The sequence below is a fragment of the Nerophis ophidion genome, linkage group LG05, assembly GCF_033978795.1.
Source record: "Nerophis ophidion isolate RoL-2023_Sa linkage group LG05, RoL_Noph_v1.0, whole genome shotgun sequence".
NCBI classification, from domain to species: domain Eukaryota; kingdom Metazoa; phylum Chordata; class Actinopteri; order Syngnathiformes; family Syngnathidae; genus Nerophis; species Nerophis ophidion.
In genome coordinates, this window is record NC_084615.1 from 36,850,289 (window position 1) to 36,862,323 (window position 12,035).

At 40.4% G+C, this 12,035-nt stretch overlaps 1 protein-coding gene across 1 annotated transcript in view; it reads right to left on the bottom strand.

Annotated features, from left to right (window-relative positions):
• The window catches only part of wdr26b (WD repeat domain 26b), a 35,232-nt gene that overhangs the window by 2,250 nt on the left and 20,947 nt on the right, over positions 1–12,035 (bottom strand). Inside the window, exons 4-12 of the mRNA XM_061900751.1 lie at positions 9,404–9,540; positions 9,212–9,309; positions 8,933–9,089; positions 5,812–5,950; positions 5,539–5,679; positions 4,251–4,370; positions 3,920–4,065; positions 1,822–1,900; positions 1,615–1,744 (exon numbers count right to left, since the gene is read on the bottom strand). Of these exons, the coding sequence (XP_061756735.1) occupies positions 1,615–1,744; positions 1,822–1,900; positions 3,920–4,065; positions 4,251–4,370; positions 5,539–5,679; positions 5,812–5,950; positions 8,933–9,089; positions 9,212–9,309; positions 9,404–9,540 (1,147 nt within the window). The remainder of the gene's footprint in view (positions 1–1,614; positions 1,745–1,821; positions 1,901–3,919; positions 4,066–4,250; positions 4,371–5,538; positions 5,680–5,811; positions 5,951–8,932; positions 9,090–9,211; positions 9,310–9,403; positions 9,541–12,035) is intronic.

Here is a 12,035-nt window from a genome sequence, read left to right on the forward strand (position 1 = left end):
TTGTTTGATTAGTGCATCTGTCTTGGGACCTATTAGGCAAAACCAACTTTTTATTACTTATCAGTACCTGTTTTTGTGTATGCGGGACCTGCATAAGTCCCCAAAATGTTACATCAAACCATGAGAGGCAATGCAGAGATATTTATAAAACTATATTGCCTTCCTTCATACTTCCTCCCAACAAGTTGTCCATCTCCATATATGGTAAAGTTTTACCCCAACAACTTCGCGAGTCTGCCATTGAAGTCCGACATTCATTAAGTTCCTTCATGTTCTTCTAGTCCAAGGGTGTTAAACAAATGGCCCGCGGACTGGATCTGGCTTAATCCGGCCCGTGGGATGAGGTTAAGTATACAATTGAGCCAACATTTTTGAATGAAAGAAACAGCTGTTCTACATGTGTCCACTAGATGTTGCAATAGCAATTCTTTGTATCTTTGTAGATGATGCTACATATGAAAAAAAAACAAACACATGATGTTAGTACACCAGTGGAGGAAAACTAGCACACTACGTAAATTACATCCTGTAATTTGACTTTGACATTATCTCTTTATCATCCATCCATCCATCTTCCTCCGCTTATCCGAGGTCGGGTCGCGGGGGCAGCAGCCTAAGCAGGGAAGCCCAGACTTCCCTCTCCCCAGCCACTTCGTCCAGCTCTTCCCGGGGGATCCCGAGGCGTTCCCAGGCCAGCCGGGAGACATAGTCTTCCCAACGTGTCCTGGGTCTTCCCCGTGGCCTCCTACCGGTTGGACGTGCCCTAAACACCACCCTAGGGAGGCGTTCGGGTGGCATCCTGACCAGATGCCCGAACCACCTCATCTTTTTTATATAGATTGAAAATAAACCATATCACATAATTTATTCAGAAAGTATAAATAAATATCAAATAAAGATGGAATGCTATTAACCGCAACATGTAAGTGTAAAAAAACCCCCAAAAACATCATGATTTGTACAATTTCAGAATGTGTTTGTTCTATTTTTAAACAAAGAAAACAATCTGAAGTTGTCTTTATTTTTAAGATATTATGTCATGATTTTACCAGTTTTGCCCACTTGGGAGTAGATTTTTATCCATGTGGACCCCGATCTAAAATGAGTTTGACACCCCTGTTCTAGCCTCTTGTTGTAGGGCAGACTGGCTCATACACTGACATGCATCCTCCGCTGTTGCCATTTTTAATAAAAAGTAGAATATAGCTTTAACTTATATCGGTCAGTAGACTTGATATGGAAGTGCTAAAACCACAAAATGGCTGACAGGGAGAAGCCCCAGTCGAAATGGAGCCACGTAAATAGGACGACCCACCAAACAGCGCATCCAGAAGAGACTGTTAGAAAGTGGCTTAAAGATGTTTTGTAAAACAACCTATGCAAGATTTTGACCGAACAACCACCATACTAAATATTATGTAGACCACAAGGAAGTCTTTTAAATGTAGAACAAATCATGATGACACTTTTTAAAAGCACTCTATGCAAAACCAACATAAAATGCAACATTTTTTTAGGGATTTTAAGCACCTGTGGGAATCCTGCTCAGACATCCAGAGACCCAACTAGTGAATACCAAAAGGCCAATTCAGTATCTGCTTGAGTGCATTGTACCTTCGCTGCCGCTGGCAATAAAGTCTTCATTGTGTCCTCCAAAGCAGGAGTGGATTGTGTAGAAGCCCTGGGTCACACCTTGGTACTTCCTGACCAGCACTCGGTCCTGCAGGTCCCACAAGTGCACTCCCTAGCAGAGAAAGCTTGTAATTACATTTATTACTAAGTGCCGATTAATTCATAAAAGAGCGGCGACCGCTGACTGACCTGAGTTGCTACATTTAACACAGCTAATCTTCCATTCTTGGAAACAGTAAAAGACATGATAGGGTGGTCCTCCTGGACTCTGCGGGGGAAAGAAACCACAAATCAGTTAATGTAACATAATTTACTGTTTTATAAAAACATTTAATAAGTCTATAGGGACCTGTTTTGGAACTTTGTTGTCCAAAATATAGCACTGATGCTGGAATTTAACAGTGGAAAAGTGATTTTAGTAAGCCCTACTGGGAACACGCCATTTTGTGTGTCTGTAACTTTAATGATACTAAGCTATGAGCCAGACAGTATTTGTCTCCATCTGTGTAATTTAACCATTTATTAAATACATGTTGTAACTTTGCACAATGTAATAGTCGCCTTATATCACATACAACATTAAAGAATGAGACAGTAGGGCCCAAACTTTTGCAACACTAGCAAAGCTATGTGAGCTACAGAGCTAACATTACATACATTTTACCAGCACCATCCTATTAAGGTATTGATTGATTGATTGATACTTTTATCAGTAGATTGCACAGTTCAGTACATATTCCGTACAATTGACCACTAAATGGTAACACCCGAATAAGTTTTTCAACTTGTTTAAGTCGGGGTCCACGTTAATCAATTCATGGTACAAATATATACTATCAACATAATACAGTCATCACACAAGTTAATCATCATAGTATGTACATTGAATTATTTACAATCCGGGGGGTGGGATGAGGAGCTTTGGTTGATATCAGAACTTCAGTCATCAACAATTGCATCAACAGAGAAATGTGGACATTGAAACAGTGTAGGTCTTCTTTAGTATGATATGTACAGCCAGCAGAGAACATAGTGAGTTCAAATAGCATAAGAACAAGTATATACATTAGAAGTACATTTGAGTTGTTTATAATCCTGGGAGATGGGATGTGAATGGAGGAGGGTATTAGTAAAGTGTTGAAGTTGCCTGGAGGTGTTGCTTTAGAGCGGTTTTGAAGGAATATAGAGATGCACTTACTTTTATACCTGTTGGGAGTGCATTCCACATTGATGTGGCATAGAAAGAGAATGAGTTAAGACCTTTGTTGGATTGGAATCTGGGTTTAACGTAGTTTGACATGTACTTCGGTATCAAGGAGGTGTAGCGTATTTTATAGACTAGGGTCAGTGCAAGTTGTTTTACTCTGTCCTCCACCCTGAGCCAGCCCACTTTGGAGAAGTGGGTTGGATTGAGGTGTGATCTGGGGTGGAGGTCTAAAAGTAACCGGACTAGCTTATTCTGGGATATTTGGAGTCTAGATTTGAGGGTTTTGGAGGTGCTGGGGTACCAGGAGGTGCAAGCGTAATCGAAGAAGGGTTGAATGCGAGTTCCCGCTAGAATCCTCAAGGTGCTTTTGTTGACCAGAGAGGAGATTCTGTAGAGGAATCTCGTTCTTTGGTTGATCTTTTTGATCACCTTGGTTGCCATTTTATCACAGGAAAGATTAGTCTCTAGAATGGAACCTAGGTAGGTGATCTCATCCTTTCTGGTGATAACAAGGTCACCCACTTTTATAGTGAAGTCACTGACCTTCTTAAGGTTGATATGGGACCCAAATAGGATGGATTCCGTTTTACCTAAGTGTATGGATAGCTTGTTGTCAGCGAGCCAGGTGCAAATATTGAGGAGTTCAGCACTGAGGATTTGTTCCACCTGTGACTTGTCCTTGCCGGATACCAGCAGGGCCGAGTCATCCGCAAACAGGAACAATTCACAGTGGCATGCTGATGGCATGTCATTTATGTATATTAGGAACAGTAAAGGTCCTAGTATACTGCCTTGGGGGACTCCACAGCTTACTGAGAGGGGAGGGGACATGGTGCTGTTCACCTCTACCACCTGTTTCCTCCCCTCCAAGTAAGATTGCATACGTAAACCTATTTGAAATGATGATCAAACAATATGGCCCCAATACCTGATTGATAGATAGTTGAGAGGCTTTAGTCTGAGATGTGTATAGCAAAGCCTACTTTTCATTTCTTTTTTTTATGCAAAGTGCTGTAAGAAATGAGGTTGTAAGCTGTCCATGAGGAAGTAGATTTTTTTCTACCCTCAACCTCAACCTACATGTTTCTGTCTGTAAGGTCCTCAAAGTTGTATCCTCGAATACGTTGGTGGGTGTCCGAGGCCAGCACCGTCCTGCCGTCGCTTAGGCACCACAGGCACTGCACTCTAACACCCTCCCACGAATCCAACAGGTTACCGTCCAGATCCTGACAACAAACACACATAAGATGAGGCACGCTTATCAGTTGATGCTCCCCACCCCCAATCCATCCTTTTGAAAGCAGCTTTCGGGCTAATCGGGCCAAATTATCCCTTTACTAAGCCCTCAATTGCAAACAAAGCAGTACCTGGCATAACCTAATCACCAGTAGTTTGAAAGGGTGACACATACGCATTGATAGAATTGCCCCCTTTGACCTCCCGTGACAAAGCGTTTGCCGTCGGGGTTCCAGGCCACGCTGGTCAGACTGTCCTCATGGGACTGAGACATCTTGGTCCGCAGCTCCCCCGTCTGGCCAGAGAAAGAATTGTTGAAACAGTGGAGAGGAAAGAAAGAATGAATACAAGGTGAGGGGAGGGAGATAGCAAGAAAAACAATAAGTAAGAGTGGGGGAGGTGAAGACAAGAAGAGAGGTCATTGAGTACATAGCCTATAGAACATCTATTTAGCAAAGTTATTTTTGTCCTGTTTTGCTTGTAAGATGTCTGCTGTAATGGAGGCATTGTGATGGCAGGGTTTCCCCTTAATGTGTCCGATGCTCTTTTGAACTTTTATTGCCAATCTTATGCTAACGACCAGCCAAATTCCAACACACATGTCCTCCTTACATACACGCTCGTCTCCGAATTCAGTCTAAGGCACACAACAACACTTTCTCATTCTCCGTCAGCACGGTGTGTTGCCATAATACACAAACACAAGCAGATTGTTACACTATGAATGTATATATATATATATTTATATATATATATATATATAGCCTATTATTTACGCACTATTGACTAGTGATGCAGCAAAAATGTGGCCACTGAAAAAAAGACTGAGCTCCACAACAGCACTGCTGAAACTGGATGTTGTGATGATATAGGCAAGACGCACAAGGTTGTCTGCAGCCGGGGCAGCATGTCTACGATGCGAACATACTTTATTATATCGAGATATACCTGTGGGCAGTGATCTACATAATGTGCAAATATTAAGAAGACAGTGGCGGCTTTTAAGGAGAGAAACCGGAGAAGCAGCACGAAGCAAGTGTGAAGTCACTGAGTGTTTTGGAAACGTAGGACTGTCCATGGAGTGACGGAAGAACCTCTAAACATGAGCACAGTCTACAATAACACCAGAAAAAGATGCTAGATTTGTTGTTAGTCATTTTTATTAAAGAAAAAGTGACTAAGGATTGGAAAAGAAGGAACTTAAAAAATTGTCAACAAACTACATTGTACAATAACTAGCAATAATTGAAAAATTAAGCAAAACTAAATTACAAAAAAATGGAAATATTAGTTAATAAAAGATTTGTTTTCAATGTATGTATAAAATGATGGCGTCATCTTGACCACGCCCCCATCACGTCCATAGCCATGCCCCCCTGTCACAAGTATTTTGACAACCACAGGGAAACCCTGGATTCGGTTACGTTATAAGAACTCAATTACAAACACACAAAGTTGCTTACCTGAATGTTCCAGAGCCACAACTCAGAGCAGTCGTCGGGTCCGCAGGCGATAAGGTAGGTGTCGTCAGGACTCCAGGCGAGGTAAGAGACCCCATAAGCGTGGCCCTCCAGAGTGCGGAGCAACTTAAGCTGATGGCTCTCCTGCAGAAACATCACAAGCTTTTTAAAAAAAAAATTAAATAAATCCACTTATTTCTTTTAGAGATGTGTTTAAAAAAAACATCATACAAAATATCATACAAAATGTGTAGCCTGCGTTGTTTGTGCACTTACAGGGTCCACCTGCCAAACAATGACAGTGGTGTCTTTAGAGCCGGTGGCTAGCTTGGTGCCGTCGTTGGAGAACTTACAGAACCAAACCTCGTTGCAGTGCTCGGTCAGGATCTGCTGGGTATAACAGGGGAACTGCTTCCTGTAAGCCCATGGAGAGAACAAAGCGTTAAAAAAAATTGTGCCATTGAATATTGTCATTCATTCAAGTTATTGAATAAATCGCAAAAGGTACGAAACATTAGACCATGGGGGAAATAAAAGATCACAATTATTTTTTTAATATCATCCGATCTCGATCAATATCACAATTTTTTTTTTTTTTAAATTAAAGCGGATTGTTCCGTACAGGATTATAGCAAGTACCAAATCCCTACTGTTAACTACTGCAGTGTCTTGTAACAAACATTTCCAACATGTTTGGTTGGGATAATATATGCTAACAGCTGACAACTGTTAATACTTTAAGACTTTTATGTCAAGTTACCATTTACTAAACAACAATTTCAAATGGAAAATTATTATTTGTAATGTTTAATAACTTGTATACATCAGTGCTTCTCACCAGTGCTTTGGCAAACAACAAGCGGTGAACCACATTGTGGTGTTTTTTAAAACTCAAATTCTGTATCTTATTTTGAATGGAAATACATTAAAGTGTAGGTTGAATTTTAGGTACTGTAAAATAATGTATACCAACGCATTAAGCAAGTTTAATGATTATTTCAGAAACAAAATGTTTTTTTTAATCCACAAACAAAAAGAACACAAAGTTTCTGCAGAGGTTGTTTTAGTACATGTTGTATCAGAGGAGTGGAATGTTTGAAGACAAACAAAAAGTCTAACTTAAAATATTTAGATATAAAAATGCCTTTTCTGATTAAATTAGTGTGTGTGTAGATTCCCCCAGTCGGAGCCAATACAGTTACATAGACGTTCTGAGTACCTGCAAGTCCGCATTACTGGTGAGCTGCAGCAGATAGTGAAAAAAAAGACTGTCACTAAAGCCACTGCTCCTTTTAAATGTTGTGTTTCAACAATCTATGCTAGTTTTATAGTCATATTTCTTTATTTGGTTTTTCTGGGCTGCACTTTCGGCCGCTTAAGGGGGAAGAGGCACAACACTGTTTGAACATTAATTACATTGTGACATGCCGCATTTTCGCGACTATGGAACGGGAGGTCGCGCACATGGACACACTTTCACACAAACACACGCAAACAGTATCACGGTCAGTAATAGTGGATTGTTCCGTGTAGGATAACACCAAGCTTCATTGCTTCCCTACTGTTTACTACTGCGGAAACTTCTAACAGACTTTTCCACCATGTTTGATCAAGGAAATAGACTGACAGCTGATCACCGTTATCCAACTTAAATTGTTTACAATTAACAATCACGACCATATAATCGCCCAGCTCTACCGCATAACTTTTTAAAAATAAAATATATTGTCAAGTCCAGAGTGCGTTTACATTAGTTGTTCACTTTTACATGTGTCTGACAGTTAATGTACTTTTTTTCCCCAGACTACCCAATTTTTAGCACTGGCAATACTGTAGTGAACTTATATTTTACACTTAGATATGGTTGGATACATGTTACATACAAACATTGCTTGTACAGTTAAAGGGGAACTCACTTTATTTTTCGAATTTTGCTTATTGTTCACAGTCATAATGAAACCCATGACGACGAATGCACTTAAAAAAAAAAAAACAACAACGTTCTAACGCTTAAATAAACATACATACAGGGGCGGCATAGCTCGGTTGGTAGAGTGGCCGTGTCAGCAACTTGAGGGTTGCAGGTTTGATTCCCGCTTGTGCCATCCTAGTTACTTCCGTTGTGTCCTTGGGCAAGACACTTTATCCACCTGCTCCCAGTGCCACCCACACTGGTTTAAATGTAACTTAGATATTGGGTGTCACTATGTAAAGCGCTTTGAGTCACTTGAGAAAAGCGCTATATAAATATAATTCACTTCACTTCACTTATTACAGCAGAGCCAATAGGAAGTCCTTTATTCTGTCCATAAAACCCAATAAAAAACATAATCCAAATGGCGTCAACAAAACTATTTACATTTCATGACTTGAATATTAACCAAGTAATAGTGATATTGGTATTATAAGCGCTAACATCCACAAACTCTTTATAGCGACGACATGATCACTAGCGTGTGTGCCAATGTTTACATCATCAATTGGTAAGGTGCTTCCTCGCTTCCTTTGATTGTGAAAATTTATTGTAGATCATGAATAATGACTTTCACCTGGACACTTGAAGAATGAGGACGTATTGGTAGTTGGTACACCTTGACAGCCAATTTAGAAAATGGCGAGCAAAACACGAAAAGACGCTTAGTTCCACCCCACTATTCTACGTGAGGATTATTAGTCATTCTTCATATAAAACAGGAATATAACAAGATTTCTATCAGTCGGCATCCTAGTGACAGCAGACGTTTTATTAGGTTTGTTGGCTCTCATAAAGTCTGCAGTGAGTAAAAATCAATGTTGTAGTTGGAAAGAAAAGCAAACGTGGTGCGTTTCTAAAATTAATGCTCTGCGTGTGCTTAAAATGACTAAAAAACGTAAATATTACATGTTTTTATTAATGTGCCAGTTATTACACTGTACATTTACTTACAGCATGTATAACAAACCTTAATGGAGGTTTTTGGATGTTTTAAGGGCTTTTACAGGCAGAAGAGAGCAACTCCCATAGGCTTAATTGTAAGCGGACCTTTGATCGCATTTATTTGATATTTAGATTGCATGAAAAAAGTCATGTGTCGCCATTTCTTTCATAATGATTGTGAACAATAGGTAAATTTTTTTTTTTAAAGTACAGTCCTCCTTTAATATAAGTATTAGGATAATAACAATTCAACAATGAAAGTGATTAATTATATTTAGATTATTTGAGGGAGAAAATAGAACAATTAAGAGGCCAACTTTAGAGGTTTCACTGTGCTATCCGTTCAAAAAACAAAACAAAATGTTATCAGTCTCAAACAGCGATAGGGTCAACTGACAGCTCCATGTCAGATGATGACTTTGCACAAAGGAGTCCAAATAGTCCCCCCCTTACCCCTCCTATGCTGGATGTGAGACAGACCTGCTGCAGACGTGATCCATGAGCAGCGACACAGAATCCAGGCTGCTGTCCAGCTTGGTGTTGTGATACAGGCAGCGGTCCCTCTGCAGCTCCACAGCCTGTCGCAGCAGGTTCTGCAGCCGCCGAGGAGGCAGCATGACAGATGGCGGCAGGTACGCTGCAGCAGAGGCCAAAAAGGAATTAGTTAGCGTTAAGGTGGGTTCGAGTAGATTCTTACTAGCTTCACATAGAAATCTTGCTGCAAAACAAATGGCGTGCATCTCATTTATGTGTCCTCACTTTGTAATTTGTCCAGCAGTCGGCAGCGGGAGGCTGTGCCTTTGCCGTCCCACTCCGCCTTGGCCCTTAAATCCTCAGCATGACTACACATTAAATACCTAAAGGAATACATAAGCAAGGACAAATAGGTTCACTTATTGAATTGACTATCACGCAACATTATACAACGCTCGTGGTATCGCTGGGAGGTACCCGCTTAGGACGTGGATTCGGTCTGTGTTGTACTTGAGCGGCGTTAGCTCCCCGCGCAACACTTGCAGGGCCTCAAGGACTTTACCGTCTTCCAGGTACTCTAAATACTTCTGCTGCAGCAACAGGAACTTCATACGCTACATAGGATACATACACAGATGTTAAAAATGTTCACCGCATTAAACAATTTTAGTAAAGCGGAAAGTCATTTGCTCAACTGTCATGGAAACTGGAGTTTAGAACAGAGGAGGCTGTTAATATTATTATTGAAATGAATATACTCTAACTCTGCGTGAAACATGTTTTCAGCCATTTAAAAATTATGTAAAAAAAATGTATTAATAATTTAAACTAACAGAGTGTTTCAGTTGCTTTGGTATCATGATTATTTTTTTCTTTCATTAGCATCAGTTTCGCCCTCTCATAGGCTATAAATCGACCAAACGTGTACTTAAAAAAACACTTTCCATGGCCAACTGTATGTAACATGCTAATACAGAGCTGTGTTTCCCTCAGGACTGAATTAAAGTCTCAAAATGTAGTACCTTGTTCTAAAAGCTACAAGTGTCTCTAGATAAACTCTACTGTGTCACCACTTTTTCTTCCATAATTTCTATTTCCTCAAGCGCGTGGATCAAAGCCAGCCAGAGTTACAACGTACACAGCTGCCAAGTGTACAGTGCTGTGAGTACAAGCTACATTCGCAGTCCAACAAAATTAACGAGTGAGGATGGCAAAATATACTTGTGGAGGCCGAGCTCAATTAAATTAATATATGGGAAATACCGCAGTGGTATCTCAACCTAAAAGTATTTTACTGTCTCTTGGTTTTTTTTATACTTTAAATTGCAAGCACAAATTTGAGTACGAGAATCCCTGTCGCAGGCAGTAATTGTCAACAGCGCAGAGCTAGAACGGAGTACCCCAGTGCGAAAATCCAGGTGTGAAAAACTTGTTGCTGCATTCCAATGAACACTTATGGCTGTACTAGCTCAAAAGGATGTTTCTACTCAATTCTGAGCAATGGGTCTAAATACATATGACCGTTTGATATTTTAGGATTCACTTTTTAATACAATTGCAAAACATTTCTACATTTCTGTTTTTTCTGTCAAGATGGGCTGTTGAGTGTACATTGAGTAATAAAATGAACTTCTTTGATTTAAGCAAATGACTGCAATGAAACAGTGAAAATGTAACAGGGTCTAAATAATTTACATACATACATACATACATACATACATAGATACACACACAAAAAAATATAAGTATATATAATGAAAAAGAAATGCATTAATTAGCTGTAAATAAAATGCACGCAGACGGACGGACGGACGGACGCAACAGACAGACAGACAGAGTGGGGCAAGAAAGTATTTAGCCAGCCCCCAATTGTGTAAGTTCTCCCACTTAAAAAGAAGGCCTGTAATTTTCATCATAGGTACACTTGAACTATGAGAGAGACATTGGGGAAAAGAATCCAGGAAATCACATTGTAGGATTTTTTTTTTTATTAATAAATTGATATATACCTCAGTAAAATAACTATTTGGTCACCTATGAACAAGCAAGATTTCTGGCTTTCACTGACCTGTAACTTCTTCTTTAAGAGGCTCCTCATTCCTCCACTCGCTACCTGTATTAATGGCACCTATTTGGCTTTGTTATCAGTTTAAAAGACACCTGTCCACAACTTCAAACAGTCACACTCCTAACTCCATAATGGCCAAGACGAAAGAGCTGTCAAAGGACACCAGAAACAAAATTGTAGACCTGCACCAGGCTGGGAAGATTGAATCTACAATAAGTAAGCAGCTTGGTGTGAAGAAATCAACTGTGGGAGCAATTATTAGAGAATGGAAGACATGCAAGACAACAGATAATCTCCTTTGATCCTGGGCTCCATGCAACATCTCACCCGGTGGGGTCAAAATAATCACAGGGATGGTGGGCCAAAATCCCAGAATCACACAGGGGAGAGGGCTTTGGGGGTATTGGGGGTGGGGAGTGTCCTTGTGAATGACCTGCAGAGAGCTGGGACCAAAATAACAAAGGGTACCATCAGTAAGATACTACGCCGCCAGGGATTCAAAGCCTGCAGTGCCAGACGTGTCCCCTTGCTTAGACAGTACATGCCCAGGCCAGTTTGAAGTTTTCTAGAGAGCATTTGGATGATCCAGAAGAGTATAACTTTTTGGGCAAAAACTCAACTTATCGTATTTGAAGTACAAGGAATGCTGAGTTGCATCCAAACACCATACCTACTATGGAAGCATGGGGTGGAAACATCATGTTTTAGGGCTGTTTTTCTGCAAAGGGACAAGGACAACTGATCCGTGTAAAGGAAAGAATGAATGGGGCCATCTATTGTGAGATTTTGAGTGAAAACCTCATTCCATCAGCAAGGGCATTGAATATGAAACATGGCTGGGTCTTTCAGCCTGACAATGATCCCACACACACCAGCAACGAAGGATGGGCTTTGTAAGAAGTATTTCAAGAACCTAGAATAGGCTAACCAGTCTCCAGATCTCAACCCAATAGAAAATCTTTGAAGGGAGTTAAAAGTCTGTGTTGCCCAGCGACAGCCCCAAAACATCCCTGCTCTAGATGAGATCTGCATGGAGAAATG